The 12,706-nt window shown below is 38.8% G+C and overlaps 1 protein-coding gene across 1 annotated transcript in view; it reads right to left on the bottom strand.

The window, feature by feature from the left end:
- Nucleotides 1-12,706, bottom strand: part of ntn1a (netrin 1a) — a 74,392-nt gene that overhangs the window by 9,828 nt on the left and 51,858 nt on the right. The window contains exons 5-6 of the mRNA XM_030137149.1: nt 11,922-11,975; nt 3,210-3,284 (exon numbers count right to left, since the gene is read on the bottom strand). Coding sequence (XP_029993009.1) covers nt 3,210-3,284; nt 11,922-11,975 — 129 coding nt within the window. The remainder of the gene's footprint in view (nt 1-3,209; nt 3,285-11,921; nt 11,976-12,706) is intronic.

Raw genomic sequence — 12,706 nt, 5'->3', positions numbered from 1 at the left:
ATTCCAATCAATATTTGTTGAGTTATAATGAAAAATGTGTCGTACGTGGGATTTTTAATGTTAAATTGAAATGTCCACAGAGTCCACATTCCACAGTGGATGTGAACAATTTTGTGCCAGATACAAGATATTGTTATAAGCTACGGATGTCTCATATTGGAGGTTAATCGGAGTCGTTTTGAATTTTTATGAATTTTCTAAAATTGCTCAGTGATGAGAGATAGGAAAATTTGAGATTTTGTGACCTTGCTGTGACTTTGAACTTTGGCCTACTTGGCCCAAAATTTAATGGGTTGGTCCCAGGGCCTAGGCCTATCTGTGGGTACAATTTGGGGAAGATGGTTGGAATAGTTTTCTCGTAAAGTTGCTAACAAACAAACAAACAAACATGCAAACAAACAAACACACAAAGCAAAGTGATCACAATATCTCCTGGCATAGGTAAACATTCAGTTTGTTGAAACAGACCTGGTTGACAGGCCAGACCTGATGTGGTCTGCATACCATAAGTTGAGTACCCCTGTATCATTGGCTAAGCTGTGTTAAAGGGGTCACATTTTGCTAAACCCACTTTTATTAGTCTTTGGTTCATTTATTTGTGTATTTGGGGATCCTGACAGTTCAAAAAGTTTGAATTTGAACCCTCCAGGTGCTGCAAAGCTGTCTTTATTTTCATTTTGACAAAACTGAGTGGATTTCTACAACCTGTATCAATTCCTGCTTAATTTGTTACATTTTATAATTAGTTATGTCATGACATTTGCACGTATAAGATCAAGACTTCTGACGAACATTTCTCTGAGTACACCATAATTGTTTTTCAGCAGCAGCGGTTGTAGTAAAAACTGAAAATATGTCCAAACTTTGAGCCAGTTACCTAAAATATTCAGTTGTTGGTTGTATTAATGAACACAAGTGTTTGAATGGGACAGAGCAGCACGGTCAACAACCTGGAGGGGGCGGGGCGTGAAGTGGCTCGAGTATTTAAAGGGCCAGCGCTCAAAACAACCTTTCTGGTGTCATTACTCAGAAATAGAGTTGAAGATGGACCTGTGGAGTTGAATTAATGAAGAATTCAGACCCAAGCATAGCATTTATAGTTTATGTAAATGTTTTAAAATACATAATTGTATTTGAAAAAAAGGATAATATCATTCCTTTAAAATCACAGAACTAGGCCTGATTGTACACTACTTTTAAACAAAACACTCCAAAAAAAAAAAAAAAGACAATTCATTTCCACTGAACTGACATCACAAGACACCTTTCTGTCCATGCTTATATTAAACTTTGTCTGTGCATATAAATAACCTGCATCTATACACAAACATCTGGCTGCAGAAGACCCACTTCTCCCTGTGTTTTGCTTGGCTGATGTTATCTCAGCCATCAGGACCAGCAGATTTCTTACAATTTACACACGCACACACACTGTCAGGAGGCTTTTGCGGCTTAGTTTTGTCGTTTTGGTAGATATACATAGATGATGGTACTTAGGGATGTGTTGAATGATGGTTTCTCCAGCATAACAGCAGGAAATGTCTCTGTTTGCTTCTCCATACTCCACTGGATGCTTCCTACTGTTATCTCTGAAATACACTGGTTTTAATATCCATATTTTCAACACATTTGATCTGTATTTTTGGGTATAATTTTCTATATTCACAAACAGTCCCCCAAAAATCAGAGTCACTCATCTTACACGTTCTGCTGCGTATTTCAGACTAGGCTCTTCTCAGGACATCAGCTCCATGGTAGGCATTGGTGGAAGAGAAGGTGTGTATAAGCTGAACCTCTAACTCCTTCAAATCCCAGCAGAACAAAGCTCCGGCCTGTCTGTCAAGCTGCGGAGCTATGCTGCAGGATGCTGCTGCTTGGTTGACCGGTTCAGCAGCCTGACTTCAATCAGGGGAGGGGATAGAGGGAGGGGAAGAGGGGAGAGGTCATATGTCTTATCCACACCTTTGAATGGCGTGGCGGACGGACGGTCACAGGAATGCAGCGAGAAAGGCATCGGTTGTGGGGGTAGCGGGCTGCCTTAATGAGGATCTCTTAGTGAGCACCCACTGTCCATCACACCGCCTTGGCTTTATCCGCTCAGGTCTTAAATGCCCACTCAGAGACACACACATCTCATCCTAATTCTTCATCCTGCCTTTTCTCTCCGGCTCCCTTTCTCTCTTTCTGTTTGTCTGCTTCTCTCCTGGAAGATCTTTTCTCTTCTGTTTGATTCTTTGTTTCCATCCTCACAGAGCAGGAGTAAGCCATCAATAAAATGCCTCCCCTGCAAACTAGAGGAGCTCCCCAGCAACGCACAAGACTGGGGATATAAAGACAGGATGCATGCTGGGTATAGAGTCGAATGCAAAAAAGATTATTTTTGCAGGTTGTGGAGGGTTTTATTTTCATACATAGCCTCTTATTTGTCGAGCGCTCAGGTGAGAGACCCTTCATTTAGAGGAATGAATATTTCCAGTTTGATCAGAGGGATTATGGGATTATAACCCACAATGTTCTCTGATATCATTGGTCTAAAGTAAAGTAAAATGCCTCCAGAATAAAAGTAGCAACTGAATTTTACTTTAGTGACTCAAACTTGGTAAAAGAAACCACTACTATTGTGTCAAAAAATGTTGGTTGACTGTTGTTTCCCAGGCAGTCTTAGGTCAAAATGTGAAATTGTGAGAATTAATGAGAGAATGAATTTTACTCTAAAGGAATGTTTGTCTCAGAGCTACTTCAAAACACTGTCTACACATTATAATACATTCACTTTACAGGTTCTTTATAATGTAAGATTTATAAATCTATTGCATAAATGTACCTAAATCAACATATATGTGTCATAATTTTATCATGTCTATTGAAAACATCAGTGAACCAACACTTTTATTATTTGTTTTCTAATTCATCTTGTTAAAGAATATAAAATATATCTGCTTATTTCTGAGGCAGACAATAAAAATAAATAAATTAATTAAAAAATTAGACCGGTATATTTATTCAAGGTAATTTGTAATATGGCATTTTGCAAATCCACCACACTTTTAAGGTGAAATTATCAGTGAAAACAATAAGTAATATTTTAATTTATTGTGATTTTCAATAAAATACCATGTTTTAAAGCCATTGAATGAGATATGTCTATAAAAAAAAAATAAAAAAAAATTGCTCACTCATATATATGTTGAAATAAACTGTTGACTCACCGTAATCTTTCTTGCAATACTTCTTCATGTTGATCTTCAGTTTGCCTTTGGACGCCTTGCAGTAAGAGTCACAGTCTGCAAGAAAAAGATAACATGAGAAAATACAGTTTGAGTCAGTCTGATTTGAACATTTAAAAAAAAAAAAAAAAAAAGTATAATCTAAAACAAGACAATTTGTAGAAGGGAGTTAATATCTACTTGATGGAGTGCATTACCCCTTTTCGCCACATTTTTTAGACGAGTTCTAATTATTATCTTTGCATTTTATATGTACCGCTTTAGCAGAGATCTTTTCATGCATCATGTCTGACACTTGGTTATTGTGAGGCAGTTTTAGTTGGAAAATAGAAAGACATAAAAGCAGCTTAAAAAAAATAATGATTAGAACACAGCTGGCATTGTTTTTTGTCTTGGCTGGTTAACAAACATCTGTCTTGTGTGATGGCATTTCCATGGGGGTGCTGCAAAGTGCACTGTTTAAATAATTAGGGGGCGATGTGTGTGTTTCTGAATAACATTTATGGTACCAGCAGCGGGTTTATAGAAACACAAATTGCCATAGCCATTCCATCCACCCACTCTTTCTCTGTCGGACTGTGGGAATAGTTCATATGGACCCCCCACCACCACCACCACCGCTACCACCATCCTCCAAATCTCACCTCGCTTGTCACCTCAGCCTCCGACCTCTCCCCCCAAAAAATAGGCCCTACTAAGAACCATGTCAAGCTATTGCAATTATTATGGCGTGGACGGCGGAGAAAGAGCACTGAAGGCTGGGCAGCTATTTGAGGGAGTAGTAGGTGGTGAGTGTGAAGGGGTCAGTGCCACAGAAAGGGAGGTCAGGAAGGGAAAATTAGCCATCCATGAAGCGTAAGGCACTGGACCGCTTTTGGGGGGTGGGGTGTCCACTCTGGAGCTGTGAACAAATAAATACCTCACACAGGCAAAGGGGGGTCACTCAGATTGTCTCTCATGGGGAAGCGCACACACATTTTGAGTACAAACTGATGCAAGTGTTTTGTTTTGTTTTTTTTCCTGTATTTGTTATCCAATATGCCTCTGGTTTTTCTATTGTTGAACATGTTCTTTGTGTACGACAACACAAAGTAAATTCTTCTACACTGAAGGGCAGACACATTTTGACTGTCTATCCTGATGTTAAAAAAATCTAGTTGTGTAGAGTATGCATTTTCAAGATCAAATATATTATTAGATGCACATCCCCTCCCTTGGAGAAGTATTTTTATTTATTGGTTTATTTAACAGGGACAGTGCACCTTTATTTACATTGTTATAAATGCACCAGAGTTAGCCTAATAGCTATTTTTCATCTGCAGTCCCCTGTAAAGTACGCCCTCACATGTAGTTCTTAGCTTTGCGTCTTTTCCAAATACATGCGCTAGAATATGTGTGTGCTTTCAGTTTTATGATAAATTACCAGGAGGTGAAGGAGGCAGCAGTATACCCCCCACTTTCTCCACCACAATCCACAGAGTACATAGCTTCAGTGATTGCCCCATGCTACGCTGTCACATAGCCAGCCACTTACAGTGAAGGCCAGAATAATGGGATGTGAGGCCATATCAAAAACATTTTTCCTCTTTTTCCTCAGCCCTCGTGCAGAAATTGAACCCAGAGTAAGACTCAGTTTACATGTCAGTGCTGTCATGAGTAAAGTACAAGAATATGGGTGAGGAAGGAGGGAGAAAAAGATGGATGGACAGTGAGTGGCTGTGGAGGAGAGTGACGTGGGGCCAGTGAAGAAGGATCTTTGGAGCTTTCAGGCTGCCTGAATATGAACAAACTTCATTGTTGTGACCAGATCTTTGCTCCATGCCTTTACTTTCCTTTATCCTCTTTCTGAATGAGGTTGCCTGGGGAACACCATGACAAGAAAAAATGCAGCCAAAAAAAGGAAGGAGGTGGGAGAATGGATACTGGTAGAGAGAGCGAAGGGGTGGAGAAGTTGGCCAAAAGAAAAAAGAAGACAGGAGTGAAGTTTATCAGGGGGAAGTGAAGGAGAAGAGGAGCAGCCGGGTTTTATGTAATAACCACACTTGAGAGATAAAGCAAAAGCTGGGAGCCTTTAAATAAAGCTAGTGTGGCTGGTGCCGACGGTAGTAAACAGAGAGAGTAAGAAAAAATGGCAGAGTAAATGAAACAGAGGAGTCTATATGAGCTGCACCTGATTACCATGTAAATGATCGAAGGGGGAGCTGTGGAAAGGACGCTTTGTTTTCTCATAACCCCCCTTGATGCCATCATGATACTTCTCTTTGATAGCCTTTCGTTCCCCATTAGTGTACCCCTGAGACACAGCTCTGGGCCCCGCTGAGAGCACCCCGAGATCCCCATTTAGGGCCAGGCAGTCCCCTACCGTGAGGACAAATGTCCCCTTTGTGTGCGCACTACAAGCAGGGGAAGTGGGAGCAGTCCTGTAGCACTGAGCTAAAATGTGCTTTGGGTGTTCTGAGTAGATGTAGTTACTACAGCGCTTTGTCTCCTGCCTTTCAGAACACTGAGCAGTACGTAACTGAGAGGTGGACCTTTGCCCCTTCTATCAAAGTGCTGTGCAGCCCTATTAAGCTAATCGTTTTCATTTGGGATGCTTCTTACCAGAGCTGCTCTAAGAAAGGAAACAGTACTGTACAGTGCTATGCATTAGAGCTGTGCACCATATAACTAAAGTAAAACTGTAGGCCTGGTACACAGAACTCTAGAGTACTTGGATAGAACAACTCTACTAAAGCTAGACCTTCCTTCTCCATTGGAAGTAGATGATGTGCCAGAAATTTCAACTTTGTTTCCTCTAAATATTTACCTCTGGGATTAAGATGAATGATACAGAAATAAATGAGCAGTTCTAAAAACAGAGAAATTTTGTTCTGTGTATGGTCACATTCAGGCTTTATTAGTGATGAAAACTAACCCAATAAGGTGAGAGAGAGAAAAAACAAACAAACAACATATTTAAGTGAAATAAAAACAAAGCTAAAAGAAATAGAAAAGAGAAAATGTCTTTAGGTTGCATCTTTGTCCTTTCATTACTTATATAACCTTAACCTGTTTAACCCTGACCATATTTTCAGGGGAAAAACACCTAAAAAGACATACTCAAAGTAAATGAAGAATTACTTATAATACTTATAATAATAAGGTTCATATGGATGTTCTTGGTGTCTATGGACATTTAGAGACCTCACAGAATCTATTCCCGTTGTCTAAAATATTGTGTCTGTTACTATGTCTGAGTAAACTGTAACAAACCAAAAGAGAAATTAGAATTTTTTTATCCTCGCCTGTTTTATTTCGGCTGGATTGATGATGATATGCATCAATTAATTATTCGTGTCGGAGATTTTTAATAGTGTATATTTCATCCCACAAAGATTAAAAATCATGTTTGAACATTAAAGTTTGCACTAAAATACACTTTTGATGTACTTTTATTAACCTTAGGGTCTAAACTTTGAGCAAAAGTTGAAAAAAACATCCATTGTCCTGATTTATTATATTTTTATAGTAGATGAATATTAATATAATTTTTTTGGCCCGCGGGCAGGCTGTTAGGGCTAACGGGGTTAATGTTTTGGGTGCATATGAAATAGCTTCCAGTTGTTTTAGCTGCTCCTGGTTTATGCCAGCAGGTGGCAGCACGTCACATATGGTTGAGTTGCCAATTTATGCGCGGTACTACGGTTACAAAAATCAGTTTATGGTAGTCCTGGCCCATTTGGGATTACTTTAAAAGACGAACTATGAATGAAAGGTGGTAAAATATGCATATTTTATATATGGGTCTCAATGGGTAAAATTCCACAAATCTAAAAGTCCATTTGAATAGATTGCACAAGAAAGCTAAGATAGCTTAGCTTAACGCAGTAAGGTAGACTGTTGAATTTAAGGTTGTTACCACATTTTATGAGCTGTTTTTGGTCTAGTGTCACAAATGATGTAAAAAGACTAAAACTAAACAGCCCCTAAATAATAATAACACTGGTCAACAACAAATTTATTGTTTAAGTTTTTTGAGCTGATTTAGGATAATTTTGGTGTGCTGAATCCAAAAATCACATTAATTTTGCTCAATCAGGTCAACTTTCTGAACTATGCTACATATTAGCTTTTTAACATTTTTGCTTACATTTATGGGCATTTCCACATCATATGATACACAATTCTTTCATATTTCTTGCAATAAACGAGTTCTGAAGATTTTACTTTTGCCAATTTATGATTAATATATATATATTTTTTTAATATTACAGGTGAATGAAATGGCTTCAACTAGAAGATCTTGCAAAAACAAGCCTGACGTATTCTGCTACATTTACGGTGAATACATAATAAATAATAAATACATCCCGTTAGAAAATAATTTTTTTTCCTCTTAAAACCTATTTTGGGTGAGAGCTACATAAAAAAATCCACAGATAAAGTCACAAAAATGTAATCAATTTTGTGAGAAGATCAAATTTTTCAAATTCAAATTGGCAAAAACTGACCTAATTGAGAAAAACAGATGTCATTTTTGGATTTAGCGGTGCAAAATGGTCCTAATTCAGTTGAAAAAACCTAGACAACTTGCAAAAAACATTTTTTTGTAATCCAGTGTAATTTAAAGAATAATTTGTAGTAAAAAAAAAAAAGAAAAAAAAGAAATTAAATTATCAAAATCATCTTATGGTAGCGTGGTGGCATGGCGGTTAGCACTTCTGCCTCACAGCAAAAAAGTTCTGGGTTTGACTCTCAGCGTTTGTCCTCTGGCCATGATGCTGATGAAGGAGTTTGTCCTCAAATGCCTTCAATGGACACTCACTGCTCCGTATGTGTGCTAATGCTAATGCTAAGTCCTATGTGTGTATTACGATGGGTGAAATCCAGGGGTAATGCAGTGATTTCACCTTTAATAGTTAATTTTTCAAAAAGGAAAACAAAATTAAATCTAACAACTAAACACATTCAAGCTAAAAAAAAAAAAAAAAAAACGACAACAATTCAAGGGCAAAACTATCTACAACCTTGGGTCAGGAAAATGTGTGACCACATGTATTCCTAGCTCCACTGTTGTATGTTGAAAAACTATGAGAAGTTTCTTAATGAAGATGAAAACCAAGATAAAGTCAGGTACAACGCAAAAACCCACTGCAACATAATCTAGACGCACACAGGATACAAAGATGTAGATACAAAGATACTCAGTGTGAACATGGCCAGAGAGAAAGGGCAGCATCAGAAGAAGCAGAATGATCAGACAATGAGGTGTAAATGACAGCCCAGGAGGAGGGCTTTTTACTCGAAACCAGACTGATTGAGAAACAAATTGCAGCAAATAAAGCATGTAATTAGATTATGGAGCCCAGTGTGCTGCCCTGCTCTGTTTGCCTCTGCTCTGCTTACACCACAGCCGAGAGTTTGGATCCTGTCCAGCAAAGACAGAGAGCGAACGGAGGTAAGAAAAAGATGGAGCCTCCTACTTTTTTTTTTTTTTTTATCTCATTGAATCGTCCATGAGCAAAAGAGCATTTGTTTTCCAACAGCCTGTGATTTGGATGCTTGTGTTTTTGCACTGATTCCAGATTTGGTGACATGTAATTGTTGTTGATGTCTTAGGTTGTCCTCCATTCATGTCAGTGATTAGTTTCCAGTGAATCATGTGAGACTTCTGTTTGTTATCACCCAAAGCATCAGCAGGGAATGATAAAATGAAACGGCATGATTTTGCTCTCTTATTTACAACTCTGCTCAATGAAAAAAGTATGTCATACCATAATTTTCCCTGTTTTCTTTCGATCTTTTAAACACTTATATGACAGTAATAAGATCCCTCGGTGACATGACTGCAAGGCACGGTGGAGAAGGGTGTGTAAAGCAAGACTCATGACCAAAAAATCCAGGAGGGGTTCGTCACACATTCTGATCGCTTCCAGCTTCAGACAAGACACACACACATATATAAGACTGAGCCTTATTACCCTTATGAGCCTCATCATCGTCACTCCAATTCTCCTTCTCCTCATCATCATTAGTTACTTTCACATCCTGTGTATCCTGACAGGCCTTGGCGGCGATCACAGGTCATCAGCAGTTAATCTCCTCCACATTGCGTTGCTCTGCAGACGTCTCTGTCACGACCCGTGGGAGTGGCAACTCACACTATCCGTGACCTACCAGCACAATGTGTGTTTTGTCTGGGCCACACCATCGGAGGTATTCTCCATGCATTCCAGCCCTCCGTGTGGTCGAAAGGGGGAGAGCCCGGCTGCAGGAGACAAATTAATATCTACTCCATTTTCCCTCACAGCCTCCTCCTTTCACTCCCCAAAAAACATCCCTCCTCTCGTTTAACGGAGGCGCAACGAGGCACCTGCCTCACAGCCGTCAGCTCTTCACCTCAGACACACATTTTCCTTTTCCAACATTTATTTCTGAATTTTAAGCCATTTTCAGTATCTTCCCTCCATCTTCCCTCCATTCTCTGCTCCTTTTTCTTTATGTATCATGTATTTTCTGTACTTGTTTTCTTCTTCTCCCCATATTTCTACTTCTGATTAAAAACTAATAAAACTTTTCCTGAATTCCTCCTGTCTTGTTTTTGTACTTCTACAGTAATTTCCGTGGGTTACAAAATTTTATTGTAGGATTCCTTTTGTGAATTTGTTTATCTCTGTGCTACTTTGTGAAGCACTTTAAAAGGAATATTAAAACATCTGTTTGCACTCACATGTTGGGTGAAATCATAGTTGTTGACATTTCAGTCTGAGCAGAGGAGCAACCTTCTGAGGAGACTCTGAGGGTAATGTATGCATCCTCTGGGCCTCAGGCCCGTGTGGTCCAGTGGGACCCCCGACTACTCATGACTCTGACATGACCAATGCAGGACGTCCATCAAAGTCCTGCAGCTCACAGTCTGCTTGATTTCAACCTCTCTGGGCTGAACAGACTCATGCCCATTATACATATGAGAAGGAACTCCCATAACTCTGTCATGATTAGATTATCTGTAGCTACATGGTCTGAGTCATTATACAGTCTCCTTCAGGTTATGCTTACATTAGTCCGACGACATTTAATCAATAGGACTTTAGGAAGTTTTTTACAGGCTAAAGTTTCTAAAAGCAAAAGTGAACAGGAAGAACTCAAACTTAAAAAAGCACAGCGTCACATTATCTGATTATTTTCTACTATTCATTGTTGAGTATTGCGATAATCCTATACTATCCTGATAGACCTGAATAAATACAAGTTGAATAATATAGTTCTTTCTCTCTCTTAGCCCCCTGAATAATCCCTCTATGAGGTGAAGAAAATTTCCTGCACCCTAAAAGTGGACAGATTTCTGACAAGGGGGCCCAGAGAAACTCCAGATATTCTAGCTCGGCACCACCCACCGTGTTATATGAAGACAAAGCGTGAAACAGAGGGAGACGAAGGAGGAGGAAGAGAGAAAAAAGAAACTCAAGGAGAAAAGAAAAGAGGTGGAGGAGGGTTGGGGACCAGCAGTATCTTGACTGTGCTGTCAATCGGAGCTGTCCGGGGAATGTTAGGGACCTGAGAGGGCCGAACAACAGCTGCAGGAGCCTTTCTGAGCCTTCACACTCTCACATGCACGTATACCTCGCACCCTCTGCAAATTCATGCTTAAGACACTGGAAGCTTAGTGCTGAAAGATGACTTAACTTTTTCCAGCATGAGGCCGAAAGAGAAAAAAAAAATAAGCGGTTTCAGATATTTACATTTTTATGTTTCACATTTCTGTCATTTAAACATGTAGTGTGCAGAGTTTACTTATCAGTTAGCTGTGTTTGGTAACAGAGAGGAAATGAGTATATCATAGGACTGGGAAAATAGACCTTCTTTAAGGAGAATGTGGAATTAGTATCATCAATAAATGTTCTATTCCATTTATCAGTTTTAAGGCAGTGATCATTTCCATATGGTGGTTTTATGGGAAAACAAATGAAGGAGCGCCATCATTAGTTTATCAGACCCAACTTTACTTTAAATGTAATTTTCAATAAGTTACACAACAACTTCGACAACTTTCCATACAAATTTAATTCAAATAAATAAATAAGTGGAAGGGGAATGGAAAAATAACATTACTGAACACATCCCGGCAGTTTTTCTTTTTAGTTTATACCATCCGTTACTAGCGCATGATGATGTTATATCCTGTAGTAAAAGTACAGTGTGGCCCCTAATGTATAAGTGTAATTTCAAACATAAGTTGTAATGACAGGAAAAGTAAAGTAAATTATTGAATCCTTCACTGAAGTACAACTTCTCTGTCAGTCAACAGTCTATTTCTCACTAAGCAGCATCATATGAGAACGAAGCAGATGAAAAAAATCATCAAATCAAACTGCCAGGCCCCCGTGCTGTATGCTAGACCAACACCCCACTGTGCTGCAGTTAGACTGATTAATTGTGAAAGTGTGAGAGATTAAAGAAGGCACATCCCAGGGTTTCTGCTAATGGATTTAATATTCATGAACCCCTAATAAGGAGGGGAAAGGCAAGAGGGATCCAATTTATGCACTCTGTTTTTACACTGGAGGAAACATTTTGGAGTGAGGCGTGGAACTATTGAAAATCCTATAACCGAAAACATATTCTTATACAATGTTCTCCTCATTTTTCCCTAAAGGCCGGACACGAACGCAGCTTAAAAACAAAAACATAAATAATATCATATGTTGGACTCACCTGATGGCTCCTCTGTACTGCTGGAAGGGGTTGTTGGAGGTGCAACTGGAATCTCTGCTCCCAAAGAAAACATGGCACAAATACAAAGAAAGATCAGTTATGTTATATTATGCAGAAAAATGTGTGTTTGAGCTCATGCATAGTGATGTGTAAATGGAATAAAAAAGGTACAAAAGATGAGAAATTGAAGTCAGTCTTGCAGCTGTAACTTTTCTTATGTTTTTTTCATCAGACAAGCTTTTACTGCAAATCCACACCCCCCCCCCTCAAAAAAAAAAAAAAAAAAAAAAAAAAATTATACTCAGGGGCTTTTTGGGGCAAAATGCAAGATGAACATTCACTGCATTTCCACAATGCTCTTGCAATATATGGTTAATTAGATGAGCAACCCTTTTCTCATTAAAGATCCCCACACATGTCCATCATTTTTATTCTACAAACAAATCAGGTGTTAAATAATCTGCAGGTTTAAAAAAAAAAAAAAAAAAAAAAAATCTGCAATACATAAAACAATACATAAAAATAGTGAGGGTGCTCATTCTGGCTCCCAGGGTCTAAGCCTTTGTCTTCTGCTTTTCTTGAGTATATTTTTATTCATAATGCTTTATTTTTAACAGATCTCCTTTCTTCTTCCTCTTCTTTCTTTTGCACTGAAACAGCTGCTTCAGATGGTCCAAGACTTGATTCTCTCAGCCCTGCTGAATTCACAAGTGGGTAGCAAGTTGACACTGAGAGAAACCATGCATGAAAACGGCCCACTAATCTACAAAAGAGCAGGATGGCAA

The sequence above is a fragment of the Sphaeramia orbicularis genome, chromosome 1 (assembly GCF_902148855.1).
Source record: "Sphaeramia orbicularis chromosome 1, fSphaOr1.1, whole genome shotgun sequence".
Taxonomy (NCBI): Eukaryota; Metazoa; Chordata; class Actinopteri; order Kurtiformes; family Apogonidae; genus Sphaeramia; species Sphaeramia orbicularis.
This window is presented reverse-complemented; position numbering and strand designations above follow the sequence as displayed.